The sequence below is a fragment of the Delphinus delphis genome, chromosome 15 (genome assembly GCF_949987515.2).
Source record: "Delphinus delphis chromosome 15, mDelDel1.2, whole genome shotgun sequence".
Lineage (NCBI taxonomy): Eukaryota > Metazoa > Chordata > Mammalia > Artiodactyla > Delphinidae > Delphinus > Delphinus delphis.
Genome location: NC_082697.1, coordinates 978,319 through 997,105, shown reverse-complemented (window position 1 = coordinate 997,105; position 18,787 = coordinate 978,319). Strand labels below are relative to the sequence as shown.

The window sequence follows — 18,787 nt, the reverse complement described above, 5'->3', positions numbered from 1 at the left end:
GAGAGCTATTCCATGCAGCAGCCGGTTCCCACGTTTCTATCAGTTAAGCCCTCGGCTAGAGGCGGAGAAGGAAAACATGAGAACACGTGCCTATTTGTAATGCTGACGAGAACACTCGTGGGCAAGGCGGAGGGCGGTGCAAAGGCGCCTGCATCCTGTCTGGGCCTGTGTGCCCTACACTCTCCAAACCAACCCACCGAGCCCGTAACCTCCAGACGCTTTTGGTTTCAACTACACAAATGGTTGGCCTCCGTCAACTCACCTGAACGCTACATTTCTGAAGAATGATTTTTTCCGGCTTTGTCTTGGGTTTCTCTTTAGGTTTTGGTTTCTGCTCTTTCCCTGCGCTCAGGAAGCGCATGGTGGCCGCGGCGTGTTTCAGGATACAGTCGCTGCTGCAGTAGACAGAGTCGGGCTGTGCCACGCTCGAGCACCCGGGGCCAATGCACCTGGCGGCACCAGGCGCCTCTACGACCTGCAGGATCAGACGCGGCTTCAGTGCTCGCCCGCTTTGGTGGCTGTGGCACTTCGTAACACAACTATTCACGGTACCGAGATTACTGCTTTTAATCATGTATGAAGAAATTATGAATAAAGATGTACCTCTGTTTATTCAAAACACACAAATCCACCTCCCCTGAGTAAGGCCCTCAAGTTCTTAACTGCCCTTCATGCCACGCATGAAGGGCAGAACTCTAAGGGGACCTCGGCACTCATGCTGCATACTTCTGAACACAATGGGATTTCACACCACAAGTAGGTTCCCTTATCGGGCAAATGGGCAGGGATTTTACCAACGAAATTAAGATCCCAAGTGAGAGGATTGTGAGTTAGTCCAAAGGGTCCAACTCCATCAACTGAAAACCCTTAAAAGAGGAACTGAGCCTCCAGAAGAGAAAGGATTCCACTGCTGCCTCTGCTGAGAGGGCGCCCAGGCCTAGGCTCGGCGGGCAAGGTTGTGAGACGACACCCAGGACACCCAATTAAACGTGGGTCTCAGAAAACAACAGATAACTTTTTGGTGTCACCATGCCACAAAAATTGCCCGGGACATATTTTACCTGCTAAATCAAGTCAGAGCTTTTGGAAGTGGATCTTTCCCCAGCCGAGCCTCTGATGAGACCTCAGCCCCCACCGACACCTGGAGGGCAATCTTGTAAGACCCAGAGCAGAGGGGGCCCGGCTAAGCCAGGCCTGGACTTCTGAGCTAATAAATGTGTGTTGTTTAAGCCGCTAAACAAGTCTGTGGCTGCCTGCCGTGCAGTAGGAGCCTGGCTCACGACAAGGGCTGAACACAGCTGTCCACGATCACTAGAACATGTTTTGATGGTCGAGACTAATAAGATACATGAACATACCCCTCAAATGTACTTGAGCAAAATCTTGTATCTCAAATTATGCACTTAATTGTTTTTTCTCCACAGAATCCAAGTTTTACTCAAAAAAATACTTTATGTGTAGTCTCAAACACATCAGCAATAACATGACGTTTCCTACTGACTTACATTTCCATTAATTCTTCTTCCTTACCAGTTATCATCATACTTCCACTCGATGCCTCCTCATACCCCCATGACAGGTAAAATATAAATGGTCCAGCCCTCGAGGCTACGTCAGTGCAAGGGGGAGACGGCGGGGAGCTATGACACGGCCACCGCAAAGTCGTCTGCATGCCCAACACTGGCTAGAGAATGGGCTGTGGGGGCGGCATGGGCCCCCAATTCAAGGAAGGCCTGGGGTGAAAACATGCTCTGAGTAGGACAATCCTGAGAGCCTGAGACAGCTCTCAAGATGCACGGAAACCATGACCAAGAATCACGGCCCTTGGGCAGGAGAAACGAGTGAACAGAGCTAGGGAAGGAGCATATAGAGCTGCACAAGCACTGGGGAGCGGGAGACCACCATAACAGAGGGCGTGCCAGCCGCAGCTGAACTGTCACCCTGGGGAGCCGTGCGGTCACCACCGCTGGCCTTGGCATCTTGCTGCAAGGCAGGGACAAGACCACTGGTTCTCTCAAGGCGGTGACGGGTAATATAGGTGCACACGTGCCCCTGTGACTCAAAAATAATTTTGTTTGTTCACATATGCACTTCAAACTCAGGATCCATTCATGAGAAAACTGAAGGGAAGACTTAAAAAAGTGAGTCCACTTATGGAAAATGTTAAGTCAGTAATAACAGCATAGGAGATAGATATGATTAACAAACATAGAGTAAGAATAGATAGGCCTGCCAGCCTGGAGCAGGTGCATGGACCTGGGAGCTCGCAGAGCCCAGCCCTGCGCACAATGCCACTCCTGGGAAAAGCTAACTTATCTCAGAAGACAAACGCTCCTGTCTTGATGTTTCTGCCAATGGCAGCTGAGGGCTCCACGGTCACCTCTACCGCTGACCTTGGGAGACAGGTACTTACGGGCTGGAATATCTTGAGTTTTTTCTTGCCACTTGGGTTTGCAGCTTTCTCAATTCTACCCTTAATTCCTTGGTCTTCACTCGATTTCTGCTCCACGGTTCCTATACTTGTACAGTCTGTGCCATCGGCGTCCGCAGGTCTCGACCTCGAGTCCTGCGTGCCTGTGGTCTCAGAGCTGGGCTCGTCCTGCACTTGCAGGATGGTGCAGTTTGGGCAGATGTAATCCTCCCCGTTCCTTTCCAAGAGCCTCCCTCGAGCCTCAGAAATGCCCACACAGTCGCCATGAAACCATTCTTCACATCGGTCACAGCAAATCATAAATCTGGAATGATAAAATAAAGAATGGATATTATTAGTATAGGAATGGAAAGTGAGAGACCAACTCAATTTTAAACACAAGTCAAATTTCAACCTTCTACTATGAAAAAAACAAAAATATTACAGAAACGTGGAGAGAATAGAATAAAGAGCATCCACGTGCCCTTCTCAATTTTACTAATATTCAATCAAATTTGCTTCATCTTTTCTTTGAGGGAAGCACTCTGCCCTTGACACCACAGTTCTCGTCCACAGAAGGGCAGCCACGCCTATACCCCCCCCCCCCACCCCGAGCTGCCCCAATGTCCACACCACAGCCCAGTCTCAGCCGGTCTGGAGCAGCGTCACCCAGCGAGCTCTCTGGGACAGCAGATCCCCTCTGGTCCAGGCCGCCTTGTCCGTGGCTGGTGGGACCGAGGCAGCCAATGTCCCACGCCAGCCCTCACCTTGGTGGAGGGTGTGGCTCTTGGCAGTGCCCACCCACGCCGTTTTTGTTTTTGTTTTTGGACAATGACTTGTTCGTCTTTCGTCTTTCCCAAGAGAACAAGTCCCTCATTCAGGCCACCCTGGGACTCTCTAAACTAAGACGAATGGAAAACGCTCTCTGGCACTTTCCACAGCTCGGACTCCCCCCAGAAGCCTGGGCAGCCACTCCATCCTCCCACGACCCACCTGTTATTATGAGGCTGGCGGCACAGGCAGTACAGGGCATTGGGGTCGTACACCTCACATTCGGGCTTGTGTCGGACTGCGTCTCCGGGTTCCTCTGCATTCCCCCCTGGGGCCGCCCTCCCTTCCAGTTGGCTCTCTCTGTCCATTTTTGCCGCCTGGGACGCAGCCCCCAGGTCGGCCTCCGGCTCCTGCGGGACGGGCAGCGAGCCCTCCACTGCATCGCCTGCCTCAACGTCCATGGTCTCCACCGGGTCCTCCTCCCGATGCTTCTTCCGCAGGCGGCTCTGGACGCCCTTGGGGGGCCTGTCCGTGGGCTCCTGCTCGCGCTTTCTCCGCAGGCGATTCTGGAGTTCTTTCAAAGTCAGCCCATCACTGTCGCTATCGGAGGTGTCATCCTCGTCGCCACGTCCTCTGGCCTTTGCCGAGGCGGCCTTTCGTTCCTTAGCACCCGTGGAGCCAGACCTGGGACCGCTCTTCCCATCCGAGGTGCTCTCCACGCTCCCCTCAGAGGCGCTCTCCGCATCTGTCACTGGACAGGACGCCGGCTCCGCCGAGTCCTCTAGGGACACGGGGGTGCCCCTCCGGCCCCGGCGCCGTACCGTGGTCAGGAACTCCTCCACCCGCTCGGTCCGCTTCGGCTGCCTTCCACTGCGACGCAGCGACGGGCTCTGCTGCTGCCGGGGCAGCGGGTCCAGGGCATCCATCTCCACATCCCCAGCGCCCTCGCGCTTGGCGATGGTGGTCCTCCGGAACCCCCACGTCTTCCTGAACTCTTTGCTGGTGGGCTTGATGGCCTTGGGCGCATCCTCACCACTCGGGTCACCCTTCTCGTCCATACCTAACGGGAAAATGCAATCAAACCACACCAGGCGTCAGCCAGGGCCGCGGTCCAGGACCAGGACAGGCACCCACCAGCCACGAGAGCGCACGAGAAGGGGCAACACCCACACGGAGGAAACCCAGACACAGTGAATCGCAACAATTCTCCACCTACAAAAACCGAAGGTGTTTCCTAAAGTGCGCTGAGAGGATTCAAGGGGGTTCTTGAAGAAAACTGTAACAGTTACGTATCTAATGTTCAGTAGACAAACACAGCTAGCAAACCAAATCTGTGAACTGGTCAACTGCTGAGGACGAGGATTTGTACAAGTGGTAGCAGGGAAAGAGGAAGCGAGCAGCAGTGCTGCCAGGACAGGACAGGGTGGTGGGTGCCTCGGGCTCTCCAGCACAGAGACGCGGGGCCCACCTGGCTCTGCCCGCAGAGCTCGGTGGACAGAGCGCTGTGCTGGCTCTGGGCCTACTGCTTGGAAGCCCCAAGCTGTGTGTGAGACGTCTGACCACGCTGCTGGAGGGATCACATGGAGATGGGGGATTCGGACCCTGAATCCTGCCCAGATTCCCGAGCCACGACTGTTGACACAAGATGGGCCCATTCAGCGCTGCGCGCAGGGTCTGCAGCAGCAGTCGATGGGGACGCTGAGAAAATACTGAGCCACACGGCACCTTTGGTGTGTATTTCTTCTCTCCTCTTTCTAACAGACTGTTTAAAGGGTCATGTTTGTGAAAACTTCACTCCTGTTTAAAATGAAAAAGCCTGAAAAAGATAGTATATACCTTGAGAATTTTTTTCCAAGCTGTGCAGGCTTCAATTACATTTAAATGCTAACGATGACTCAGGTTTTATGCCATGTTCCATCCCAGGGGAAGGACTAATACAGAATGAAAACCTTCAAACAGAAAATACACAAAATTAAACATCACACACAATTGAATTCTCTTTTTGGTTCCCACTAAGTATTGTCACCTCCCATTTCCGTGTCCAGGTCTGTAACTCCCCCACCCTGGGCCTAGGCCCACACTCTCCCAGGCCACTCGGAAGCTTGCAGGAGTAGCTGTGACATCAGCACCTGTGCCACCAAGGACCACGCCACTGTCCTGGTCACCCAAGGCTTTCTGCAGGAAGGACTCTCCTCTACAAAATACAGTTCTCACCAGAGAGAATATAAAACGTCATCGTAAATGCACTAAAAAACCACTCATGTGAAGATAAAGTAGTGCTCTGAATCAGATTCTTAACACACAATTAGACACTCTTCAAGAAATCTCGGGCTAAAGCTTAAACCATTTCAAACAATACTAATGTTACATTAGTTTCTTTACATATAATGCCACTTTTGAAATAGAAAACATGACATCAAAACTTAAAATTGTGTTGCTGGCGTTTAACACTATTGCCACGTTACCTGCCCCACATGGAAGCTTGGGCGCTTCTTCCGACTTCCTAGAAACAACCAAAACCTGGCCGATGCAACTGCAGGGTCCAAGGGAAGCGCCAAGCCCCGCAACACTGCTGCTGTCGGTCACTATTCACAGATTACAACGCAGATTATCTCGAGACTGTGATCACGGAGTAAGCTCCTAAAAGAAAACAACAAAATAGTTTAAAGATTTAAAGCAACTATAACTAAAATCATGTTTAAGGGAAAAAAAGGCATGAAACTTTCCAAACAATCTCTTATTTGAATGTACATTACGTGACCCACAAAGACATTCAGCGAGTCGACAAAACAAAATCCACAAAACAAAGTCCCCTGCTTCCCTTAAGGACTTTTAAAGAAGGGAAGATACTTTGACTACACTCTGAAAGCAGGGGGCGGGCTGGACAGGCCTCGGCTGGCACACTGGTGGGGAGGAAGCTGGTGGGCAGAGGGCAGAGGCCTCAGTGGCAAGGGGAGTTTGAAAACTGATAATTGGTACCAGATGCTTTCCAATTACAATCTTACTTTTGAGATGGACCAAGGTCAATAAAAACCCAGAGACAAGAGAGAAAGGAACAAAACATGAAAACATGAACAAAAAAATTACACATGAAAAGTCATTATTTAGAAAATTTTTTTTTTTTTTTTTTTTGCGGTACGCGGGCCTCTCCCTGTTGTGGCCTCTCCCGTTGTGGAGCACAGGCTCCGGACGTGCAGGAGGCTCAGCGGCCATGGCTCACGGGCCCAGCCGCTCCGAGGCATGTGGGATCTTCCCGGACCGGGGCACGAACCCCTGTCCCCTGCATCGGCAGGCAGGCTCTCAACCACTGCGCCACCAGGGAAGCCCTAGAAATCCTTTTTTTTAAAAAAATCTATTTAATTTTTGGCGGCGTTGGTCTTTGCTGCTGCGCGTGGGTTTTCTCTAGTTGCAGCGAGCGGGGGTCTACTCTTCGTTGTGGTGCGTGGGCTTCTCATTGCGGTGGCTTCTCTTGTTGTGGAGCACAGGCTCTAGGCGCATGGCTTCAGTAGTTGTGGCATGCGGGCTCAGTAGTTGTGGCACGTGGGCTCAGTAGTTGTGGCTACTGAGTGGGCTCTAGTGCGCAGGCTCAGTAGTTGTTGCACATGGACTTAGTTGCACTGCTGCATGTGGGATCTTAAGTTCCCTGACCAGGGATCGAACCCGTGTCCCCTGCCTTGGCAGGCGGATTCTTAACCACTGTGCCACCAAGGAAGCCCTAGAACACTATACCTATGTCATCCTTTTAGTTAAAAATCTAAGAGAGATTTCAGAGGACTAATGTTATGATTATTGAACATCACCGTGGTACAGCTCATCTACGTGTATTTACATATTTAAAGAACGTTTCTCCTCCTGTGCCCTCGTTCAATCACGATACCTAGTTTGCTCCACAAACGTGTCTCTGTTTCTAGGTAAGTCCTCGATGTTAACATTTTAACACATTTCGCATTCTAGACCCAGGACTCCCTGCCCGCACCTCACCTCTTCCTCACCTCACACCAACTGCCTCCCCTGTAACTGTGGTCTCCTTGGTGACCTCAGAGCAAACATTCCGTCCCACCTCCTTTTAAAGAGATAGCGACCATCTCACTCTGGTCACCCCCGCCCCCCCATGGCCACCACCTCTCTCACATGTGGTCAACCCATCTCAAAACGAGAAACTTCTCAGGAAAAACTGTTCACAACAGTGAACATTTATAAAAGCAAAGAAATTACGATGTTCTCAGGAATTAAAAAGTTTTTTAAATTTATGTTAATATGAACCCCCCCCCAAAAAAAACCCCATGCCTCTGGATTTGAGTTCTGAATAATCAGAAAAGGAAAATCCAGTTATTTCTGTTAAGTGGAATGAAGTACTTTATTCAGAATAGATCATATCATTGTAGATAATCTGGTTCATTTTGGTTCATTTTTTTTTTTGATTTTACATTTGCAAGATCACTTTCATAATTTCTTCCCAGAAATTCTAATGTAAAATTTCAGGTCATGAAACAAAAACAAACCCCTATGATGAAGGCAAAAGTTAAAAAAGAAAAATTGTGTTATGCTCCTAACACAACTTAAAATGTGGGTCCACACACAACAGCAGGTCACCAAACAGTGGTCACACCATACTAGTAACAACGTTTCCCCAGAGGAAAAGAACGGTGGGCGGGCATCCCTGAAACTGGGAAAAAGAAAACCTGGAGGCGAACATAATGCACTGAGATAGTTTTATATCTTTACATTTCTAAGTGCAAATGTCCTCTCAGCTGAAAACTGCTCCATTTCCTAAGCAGACCTACGAATACCAACATGAAACCTTAGGTTCCCCCAGACCACCCAAGGGCAGGAAGCAGCCCACCACCTCCCAGGCAGCTCTCCAACTTTTTGCTGTTGAGGTCTCTTTATACCCTTAAAAACTGAGGACCCCAAAGAGCGGTTGCTTATGTGGGATATGTATTTCCAAAATTAAACCTGAGAAAGGCTTTCAGAATTGTGGATGTTCCCTGATACCACATCAAACCTCGACAGGCCGCATTTACATGAAAAGTAGTTGTGACACGACTCTGCAACCACGTCCATGAATGCTCCACACCTTCCTGGGTCGTAACGCACTCTGAAAACATCTTTTGCCTGTGTGCACGGTGGCCAGCTGGACACATGCAGAGTCCACACGCTGGCACATTTCATTAGACAACATGAGACGCATCTGTTAACGTTAGCGCCCATCTCCTGAAATGTCTTTCATTACTGGGAAGCCATCAAGCTCAGGGTGGCAGATAGAAGCTTTTCAAAATGCTAACTTTCATTTAAAGCTGGAATTTTGTCATCAGTAACAAACATTGTCAGTTACTTTCCTCCAGTCTCACACTGTGCATCTTCGAGAAAATGCCTGCCACACACCACCTGGAAAAATGCAGTCCATCGGTGATGCTCTGCGGCCCCCGGCTGCAGGCCCCTCTGGCCCCTCAGGGGCGCTACCAGGAACCTCTGTGCCAGCAGTGCAAACGCCGACCCGGCAGGGCCGGCTCACGAGGCCGACTGTGACCCTGGACAGGGCTTCTGAGCTCTTAGCCTCCAAAGGGTTTCAAAACACACCGTTTCCGGTAGCTCAAGAACATGCTGGATACACGCCAAGCAGTCACACATATCCGCACTTCAGTGTCAGAGGAGAGGAAACATTTGCTTCCACAAAACTGTTCTAAAACCACCACTTCATTTTCCCTTCAGACTATCCAACCCTTGAAAAACGTTAAGCTGCCAGAAGTGATTTTCTGTAGAGCAAAACCAAAAATACGCTCCCCAAACGTGAGTGATGCCCAACTCTACAATCACGTAAATCTGAAGGCTCCACTTCTACAAAGCTCGTGACGGGTAAGTAACCGCCTCTTACCCATTTGAAGATGTTTAGTTCTATGGACTGGAGACTAATTTCTCTGAGATACTTTAAAATATAATACATAACCACAATGAAGCTCCTATTTTCACAGCACAACAAACACAAGAAAACAGTTGCAGCTTCTCAAAAAGATAACACACAAGCGCACACCTGTCCTGCCCACCTAGCGGCAAAACAAGGTGGTCCTCCGAATCTCACACCCCCAAAACAATATTCAAAGCTAACAATTTTAATTTTGAAACAATTCTAACCTGCCGGTCACAATTTATATCCAATGCTACAACATAACCTCATTATTTCGGACTCTGCTAACTCAATTTATGGTTCTAACAGGCTGGGCCAAAGTTCACAGTTACTGATATTTCACGTTAAGAGTCTTCCGTCTCATGACGAATCCTTTGCTGGGGATGAGGAGGGACTGAGAAGATGCTGAAAGTTCTATGAAGTACTTAAAAACGCAAGCTTTCCCAATTAAAGCCTCTTTCACAATTCCGTTTTTATTAATGGGATAGTCACTAACGAGGGCACGTCCGGGAATTTGAGAGGACACACGACATTCTGCCGACCTGGCAGCGCTCCCTCTCAGCGACCCCACGCTACCCCACGCTCATCCTGACTCGACTGCACAAGTGGCACTGCAGTCCTTTAGGTGGCCAATCCAAAGTATGCTGCTTTCCAAGTAACACTGTCATTATTAAAATTCCACTGAAGCAAAAGGACCCACAGCACGGTGAGCTTCTCAAGCAGTAACTACAGAGAGAAATCTAGGAACCACCTGCTGTTCAAAATTTCTTAGGTGTTTTTGCTTTACAGGTCTGTGCAGACAAAAAGTAAAACTTGTTGCTTAAAAGCTCGCCAGGACTGGTGCCTCGGCCAAGCTCTGGTGAGGCCGGGACCCCAGCTCCCCCATTGCGGGTGGGCAGTGGGCACTCTGGTTTCTCTCTATCCACTTCCTAGTGAAAACACAGGCTTGTGACCTCGGTGGGCAGCTCTCCAAAAGCGCTTCAGGAACAACCAGCAGAGCCACCTGAATGCGTCCAGGTTAAGGTGGAGGAAACGAGGCTCTCCCTGTTCTCTACGAAACCACTTGCTACCTTGGATGGACTCCTGCTGTGGTCTGCACGTTTGTGCCCCCGGAGCCCTCCTGAATGGGATACCTGCCCTGGAAAAGAGGCCCCAGAGCTCACCTGGCCCTGCCACCGGGACCCAACTGCCCCGGCATCCTGACCTTGGGCCTCCCGCCTTCAGAGCTGCGAGCAATCCAAGTCCACTGTGCAAAAGCTCCCAGTCTGTGGTCCTTGCCACGGCAGCCCGAGGGGACTGAGGCAGCTCCCTCTTGTCTCTCAAGGAACAAGAAAACATGGCTTCAGACACTGGCAAGGGACTATCTGAATCCTACACCCTGGGGTTGGTGCCTGTAAGACAAGGCTCCTGCCAGGGTCTTAGGGCCCCTCTGAACTGCACAGGCTCTTGTCCTCACGGAGTCTGCAAGATGGGGCAGGTCTGGCTAAATATCCAGGACAACACTGGGATGGGCCCCCAAGAGGGAGCCTCCCCTCTCCTTCCCCAACCAAGACAGAGGGTGTGACTGTGAGGCGGGAGGGGGGGAGGGTCACAGACGGGACCCTGGGCACAGTAAGTCGCTCCCCAGGACAGTCAGCCCTGCTGGGCACCTCAGGGGCTGCTTCCTAGGGACCCTGATCCTCCAGCTCCGCCCCCCTAACTGCTCACCCTATCGCTTTCATATCCGCAATGGTCTGTCTGGGCCCCGAGTGCACCCGGGCTGGCTACTCCCTTCCAGCGCCCACGGGGGCACTGCTGCCAGATCCCCGTGTCACCCGTAGCACCCAGTGCAGGCCCGGCGCACCGTGTCTCACTGCAGCAAGAGCTGTTGGTAAGGATCCGGTGAGAGGCTGTGGGTGAGGACAGCCTACGATAAAGGCAAAATGCCACCCACCATTCCCTCAGGCCGCAAGACCCTTGGGGCCTCCTCACCCAGAGCGCACCCCGGCTGTACTCTAGGGCTCTGGTTCCAGGCGGTCCACTTTGAGGGGGACGTGTGCACTGAACCCTCTTCACTAGGGACCACAAACTAGCCAGATATTCCACGTTTTTCCCAAAAAGCAAGAACGTGGTTGAGGGCCCCCTGAAAACATTGCCTATCTTAAAAGTAACCCATTTCCCCAGGTGTTACAAGTTCAGAGTCAACTGCCTTTTTAAATTCCCATTTCTCAACAACAAGAGCATTTCTAACCATGACCCAGAGCAGAGGTTCTCAAAGTGTGGCCCCCGGGCCTTTCAGGAGGGCCCCCCCAAGGGCAAACTATTTGCACAACACTAAGGGCACGGATGTGGTGGTTTCTCAGAAGCCAAATGACAGAGATAGGACGAAGGAGACAAGAGAATCTGGCTACTGTCGCTTAAGCCAGACGTTCTGGAGAGCTGCAAAACCCTAGGACAACACTACCTTTCTCATTAAATTGTTTTTGTTTTGGAACATAGTTCCCATAAAGTGTCATTTATGTTATTATTTTTAAGTAAGTAAATTTAAATGTCTCTCTTTTTTTTTTCTTTCTGCGGTACACGGGCCTCTCACTGTTGTGGCCTCTCCCGTTGTGGAGCACAGGCTCCGGACGCGCAGGCTCAGCGGCCATGGCTCACGGGCCCAGCCACTCTGCAGCATGTGGGATCTTCCCGGACCGGGGCACGAACCCACGTCCCCTGCATCGGCAGGCGGACTCTCAACCACTGCGCCAGCAGGGAAGCCCCTAAATGTCTCATTTTTAATGCCAAATATGGGAAATATCAATAGATACAACGTAAACAATAGCCCTCTGGGGTCCTTGTTAATTTTAGGTGTAAAGGGGTCAGTCTGAGAATGGCCACCACCACAGACTTGACACTACTGGCAACGTCAAGGGGCTGCTCTTGATGGGCCGTGACAGTGACGCTCCAGGAGGCTGCTCTCCCAGACCCTCCCCACCTCTCCTCGGATGAGAAGGCACCAATTACGAAACTGCAGCATTCAGAGGGACTGCCACCTAAGTCCAAAGAGAAAATGGTTGGAGAAAAAAACCAAAGGCCTGCTGCTGCCTCACAAGTATCTGCTTCATGAGTGGAGCTGCATCTCATGCCACAGGCCAAGGGGCAAAAATAATGCTTGGAGACCTTGGAAATGCAGAAGTCAAGAATTAAACTGTATACTTGAGCTGGAATCTTCCTTTCTTTCTCTGAGATTAGAAGAGGCCAATGTCTAGCTTTGGGGGGCAGTGGGGAAGGTCCAAGCTTAAATAAAGCAGTTATTAAATAAAAACAGGATTTTCTGTACTGATTTTTACAGATCCATGCAGAGCTCAACTTGAGGCAGCTTCCCCAACTCCTGCCCACTGCCCGGGTGGGGAAAGTGCAGAAGAAAGCCAACTTACTACTAAAAACACAAATACTGTTTAAATTACAATCTAACAAACCTGAAGAGTCAATGGCTAGCACTGACCTAGCCCTGTGTCCATGGGGCACGGGGGGCATCTCAGGGGTACCACTCCTTGTGCCGGCTCAGCATCCCCAGTCCTGACCAAGGCAGCCACCAGTGTCCTCCTCTGCTGACCACAGCATGACCACACCCACACACTAACAAGTAGGGTAAGTCCTCTGATAAGCAGACAGGGGGCTGAGAGGCTCAAGGGGCAGCACCACGGAAGAAGGCAGGCTTCACACCAGGGTGTCCCTGCCTTCAACCCCAACTGCAAACCTAACAGCTAGGTGTGCTGCCCAGGGAAATGGGGACAACTGTGAAACTCCATCGTGTCAAGTGCCAGTCAGATTATGATAAATAGCCTGTGTCATTTATTAAAATGACAATGTCTGCTGGTGAGTAGTTGGGAAAACAAGCCCTCACAGGAGAATCTGCAAATATCTACAAAGAGCCCCTTCCATGCTCGGCACAGAGCAGGCAGCACCTCTGTTCCACCCGGCCAGGTGGGACTGCTTCACTGTGACCTGCCAGGGATAACTAGGGAAGTGCAGGTGCGTTTATAAGGGCGCTCCCAGCATGCCTTTTTTTTTTTTTTTTAAACTAAGGGACACAAACCAATGTCCATCACCAGGAGACCAGTTTGAGAAAAACCCAGAAACAGCCATGTGATGCAATTCTTTAAGACTGTAATTAAAGGATGATGAACTCTACAGCCCCTGCCATGGAAAGAGCCCCACACCCTTGAGCGAAGCTAGCAGGTAACAGTTCCCAGCACATCCTGACTCCCCCACCCCACCCCAACCAAGTTCACAAACACATCCACAGCTGTAACTGGGCTTCCAAATGGTGCCATTTCTGGGGTTTCTGCTTTCTTTCTATCCTTTCATATTTTATATCCTTTCTTTATATCCTAATTTTCTCTCTCTATAAACTTATTTTTGCAACCCAAACACCGTACAGCTATCTTTACATTGGGGAGGAAACCTCATTTACCTTCCTGTTGTAAAGGTGTATTAAATACCTCTGGAGTGTCTCTATCAGCATATGAAAAACAAAACCATAGCACCTAAGTTTGACACTCAAGAGAGAAACATCTGCTTTACAAATTACAAACAAGATAATCACACCTACTAAGTAGTTTTTACAATCATGGCTACAACAATTCTTATTAAAATGCGTACAATTACCTATTCAACTTCACATAACAACTTACCCTCAAAATTAGAGGTGACCTTTGAACAACGCAGGAACTGGACTCCCATCCAATTCCTGTGTTTAACTTGGCTTCCGTGTACCGCAGATTGTGTAGTACTGTAGTTACTACTGGAAAAAGTCCCTGCGTAAGTGTAACCAGACAGTTCAAACCCATGTTGTTCAAGGGTCAACCATACTACTCAAAAAATAAAATGAAGAGAACAGTATGGAGGTTCCTTAAAACACTAGAGCTGCCACATGATCCAGCAACCCCACTCCTGGGCATGTATCTGGAGAAAACTCTAATTTGAAAAGATACATGCACCGCAATGTTCACTGCAGCACTATTCACAATAGCCAAGACATGGAAGCAATCTAAATGTCCACTGATGGATGAAATGGATAAAGAAGATGTGGTAAATGTATACATCAAAACATTACCCAGCTATAAAAAAGAATGAAACGCCATTTGCAGCAACATAGATGGACCCAGAGATCATTATACTAAATGAAATCAGAGAAAGACTAATATATATCACTTATATGTGGAATCTAAAAAAATTTACATAAATGAACTTACTTATAACAAAACAGAAATAGACTCAGGCGTAGAAAACAAAGTTTATCCCACTGCCCGCATGCTCGGGCAGGGGGATAAAATAGAGTTTGGAATTAAAAAAAAAAAAAAGGCCTAAGCAAGAGACTCCAGGAAGTGTGGGCACTTAAGATCAAGGGAGCTCAATGTAGACCGTTAGGCCTCCTCCTTCCCAAATAGTACATGTCCATTAACTGTTAATCACAGAGCCTTTGCAGTGGAATTAACACACATCATTTGATGCTGGCCCTAAAGAGAGTAACATTAGGTTTCCACTGTACCTGACGCCACCATTTAAATAAGAAAAAATGCAAAAGGGACTGTTTAAGGAACGTTTTTCTTAAAGGACTTCCTGAAGCCACCAGGTGTATGAGAAATCAGGCCTCTACTGGACGGGACCCAAGGACAACAGTGAGCTGACCTGTAAACATTCAACCTTGGCTCTGTAAGAGCCAAATGCAAGTCACTTGGTAGCTTGCAACACGTGTACAAAAAAGGTAAAACACATCATGTTAACAGAAATAAAAAACAATCAGGACCTGGAACATCTGGGAAACACACACTAAAAAGACCCAGTCCGCGGGCTGCCAGGGAAGGGGCTCCAAGCCAATAAGGCACCCTGTGGTCAGTCACAGAGACTTCCAGCATCAACAGCAGGACCCACAACTCCACCGCCAAAAAGAAAACGGGAGCCAAGTCCCCACTCCAAACCCTCCCTTCCTCACCAAGAAGACAAACCCCATCCACACGAAGGGCCACCTGAAGCACTGGGCGCCCCGTGTCCAAGCCCCAGTGACACAGTTCCTCAACAAGCCATTGTGATGCTCACACACGCATACATGGTCACCGCCGGTAACAGCAGACAATCAGGGGAGCGGCCAACTGCCCAACTTTTCATTCTACCCTTTCTTATCAGAGCATAACTCGCTTCGCCTGAAACAGCCTGAATTTAATCGAATACTAATAGAAGACAGTTCTCGGTGGAAAATCAGTAGTAAATTAAAGATACACCTTAGTCCTAAACTCACTGTTAACGTAAGCCTGCAAGAACATGGGCAGCTAGGAAACAGAAGGTGCTCAGGAAATGCATTAGGCAGAATGCTTCACAACAGGGTTGTGGCTGGGCCTCCCCAGGTGACACCTGAGATGCCTGCCGTGTTAAGATGGGAAGGTAGAGGACTAGACGTGGAGACGTATATGTTCAATACATGCCACCCTCAAGTGCCAAAAAGGGGCCCCAGGCTCCAGGGACATGGCTGCCGATCCTCACAGGTCCCCATTACACACGTCTCCAGGGCTGGGAAGGCCACCTTTCTGGTCCCTGCTACAACCAGGGTGCTTGGCACACAGGATGCAATAAATATTTGTTGAATACAACGAGAAATCGTTCTAAAGGTCACAGATCTTATTTCCTTAAAACCCATGGCTAAGATATGGGGATACGTGCCTGATTCACTTTGTTATAAAGCAGAAACTAACAAACCATCGTACAGCAACTATACTCCAATAAAGATGTTGAAAAAAAAGTCCATGGCTAAAGCACCTTTCTTGGAAACATGAAGCCACGGACTATGTAGCTCTGGGGAAATCATGGAACATTTGTCTGGGGTTGGCCCAACGGCCCGGTTAGAACCCAGCTCTGCGATCTTGGGCAAGCTCCTTAAAGGTGCTTTGGCTTCTTGGAGGTTAGAACAGGTACAGAAGCATCCTACTCACTGAGACGAATTAGCACACATCAACTGCCCAGAACAGGGTCAACCTTGGTGGAATGCCCACTGTGAGCTGTTGCTGGTGCCAAGTGGAGGCTCAGCTTCCCGCTTACCAAGCTATGGGTAATGAGCTTATGTGAGCACACTGAAAAGATCTCAATATCCGCCCTTCCCTCCTGCAAAATACCCAAGTACATGAGGTTCAAATCTCATTCCACCAATGTGCAAATTATATGGATATTATCTAAGGCCAAAACACGAATTAAAGAGTATCTTCAACTTAGCTCAGGTGCTGTCGTTCTAAGGTCCTAACTCTAAGCTCACTGACTGAAGTGCTGGATTCAGAGCAGAAAACCTGCCCTGACCTCCAGAGTTTCCCAACCTGGCGGGGGAGCAACCGAGGGGGAAAGAAAAGTGAGCAAATGAGGGTGTGGGATCTGAGCCCCAAAGACGTGAGGCCGTCTTTGGTGAGCCCGGCCGGGCACACCTCCGGTGGAAGGTGAACGTTGCCCCTTTCTACTCTGAGGTTGACCAGAAGATAAGATATAACACAAATTTGTGTCCTACATCAAATCGACACGTCGCACAATAAAAGCTAAAAATCCGTATTTTATGGCTAGGCACACACTCTTTAAAAGAGTGAAACAGATTTTCTGAAGGCCTTTTTTGCTTCCTATAGCATCAAATATCACACAACTATCGAAATGTTATTCTTTACAGGAATAGTCGACCAGAAACCAAAACCATCAAGCGAAATAAAAGCAAAAAGAACCACACTTAAAAAAAAAAAACCAGAATGAAACTTCATCTCCTTTAAGGTGTCCAGAGCAACTAGACACTTGATAAAAAACAAAAAACGGAGGGGGGGATTCAATCCTACGTTACACAGTTACTTGAAACAGAATCACTTCCTCCACGCACCAGCAGCGAGACCAAGAACTTCTAGGAAAAAGCATCGCCCTCCTCCTGCACTGCCGCTGGGGGGTCACCGGGCGGCGTCCTGCTCGCGCACCTCTCAAGTCGTCCACATCGTAACCCAGCCCCCAGGACACGCCCGCGGCGGGCGGACCGGGCCGGACCCCGCGGAGTGGACCCTGCCCGGCAGCCCCGGCGCCCCCCGACACCGCCCCCCCGCTCCTGCCCACGGCCCGCGCGTCCCTCCCCCCTCCCCTCGCCCTCCCCGCGGCCGCCGCCATCTTCTCAGCTCGACAGAGCGCGGCTGGGCGCGGGCCCTGCGGCGCCGGGCGGGCCGGGCCGGGCTCGGGCGCCGCCACCCCCGCCCGTCCCTATGCGGCCTCGCAGCGGCCGACCCTCCGCCCGGCGCCCCGGCCGCCACTCACTGCGCGGGCCGCAGGCCTCCAAGATTTCGCAGCCATTTCCTCCGAGCGCCTCAGAGTGGGCGGGCGGGGTCGACGCCGGCCACCGAGATGCGGGGGGTAGAGGGGCCGCCCGCGCTAAGCGAATAGAAGACGCCGGCCACCGAGACGCGGCGGGTAGAGGAGCCGGCCGCGCCCCGAGAACAGCGTCCCCGCGCGGCTGGCGGAGGAAGGAGCCCGGCCCAGGCCCCGCCCCTGCCCTGCGCCGCGCTGTTCCCGAGCCATAGGGCCAAAGCTGAGAGCAGAGGCGGCGCGGCTCCAGTCGGCTGGCCACCCCGGGCCCCAAAAGGGGCCGGGAAGAGGATGGAGGAGCAAGGCGCATCGCTCCTTTCCCACCAGACTGCGTTCCCAGCTTCTCTGGGACTCGAGCCCGCTCCCCACGGGCCAAAGAGCTCAGTGCCCGGGCCGCCCCCGCCTACTCAACCGGGCACACCTGCCCACGAGGGCTGCAGGGCACTTGTCCATCCCCAAATACTCAACAAACGGGCTTCAGAGGGGAAACACCTGCTACCTTGGGACAGTGGACAATGGCCCCCGAAGACAGTAACTCCCCGGCCGAGGGCCTTTGTCCCCATCGCTGCCGCTACAGCTCCCTGCTTCCACATTCCTTAGTAGCAGGAACCGCTGGGCAAAAAGCAGAAAAGTGCCCTGTGTGCAGTAAAGCTCCACCCGTGACTCTACAGAGGACTGCCAGGTGCTTCCGTGAGAACCAGGGGCCTGGGAGCAGGTGTGCTTCTAAATAAACATCTCTGAAGATCACACGGCCTGCCAGGTTCGCAGACTGTCCGTTTTCTTCAAAGGAATCCAACACAGCTTGTTTCTGTTGATGTGATTCCATCAGGACTGCTTCCACGGCCTCTCCCAAGTATGAATCTTGCGCTCTTAGCATCTTGATTGTCTCCAGGTTTGCTCCAGATGGGTGTATGAGAAGTTCATAAACCAGACAGAGTTGGAACTGGCTTGAACCAACAGTGTGTAAGTGGGTAAGCTGTTTGTAACATGGGACTCATGCTGGGGTGCAGGGGAAGCTCACAGAAGGCCTCCCTGCAAAGGGCTCCCTAAATGGGAGTCGCAACGGGGAAACCCCACCCAGCCTCTTTAGCTGAAAATCTTTACATGAAGCAAACCCAGCAGTAATGTCTTTCTACAAGGTTTTAACTGGCTTGCAGCTTCGGGCGGGTGCTGGGACGCACGAAAGACACAGAGGACCGGGCTGCCAGTGGAACAGGAGGAAGCTCTGGGTGGAAAGCCCAGTGGACAGAAGGGAGGCCCAGAGGGGAAGCTCCGGCTGTATCACTGCAGTACTGGGGGGCTCAGGAGGGCTCTCGGGCAGCAAAGGAAAGGAAACCGTACCCCCACCGGCCCTGCAACTGCGCCTC

General features: G+C 50.7%; 1 protein-coding gene across 5 annotated transcripts in view; it reads right to left on the bottom strand.

The window, feature by feature from the left end:
* DIDO1 (death inducer-obliterator 1) overlaps positions 1-18,787 on the bottom strand; it is a 51,784-nt gene that overhangs the window by 26,666 nt on the left and 6,331 nt on the right. For 3 of the 5 annotated variants that reach the window (XM_060033286.1, XM_060033289.1, XM_060033290.1), the window contains exons 2-6: positions 5,647-5,821; positions 5,018-5,130; positions 3,404-4,241; positions 2,414-2,735; positions 263-475 (exon numbers count right to left, since the gene is read on the bottom strand). In XM_060033286.1, coding sequence (XP_059889269.1) covers positions 263-475; positions 2,414-2,735; positions 3,404-4,239 — 1,371 coding nt within the window. In that variant the 5' untranslated portion in view covers positions 4,240-4,241; positions 5,018-5,130; positions 5,647-5,821. Of the gene's footprint in view, positions 1-262; positions 476-2,413; positions 2,736-3,403; positions 4,242-5,017; positions 5,131-5,646; positions 5,822-16,953; positions 17,190-17,372; positions 17,524-18,787 lie in introns of those variants that run through there. The other 2 variants (XM_060033285.1, XM_060033288.1) reach the window with 2 other exon arrangements.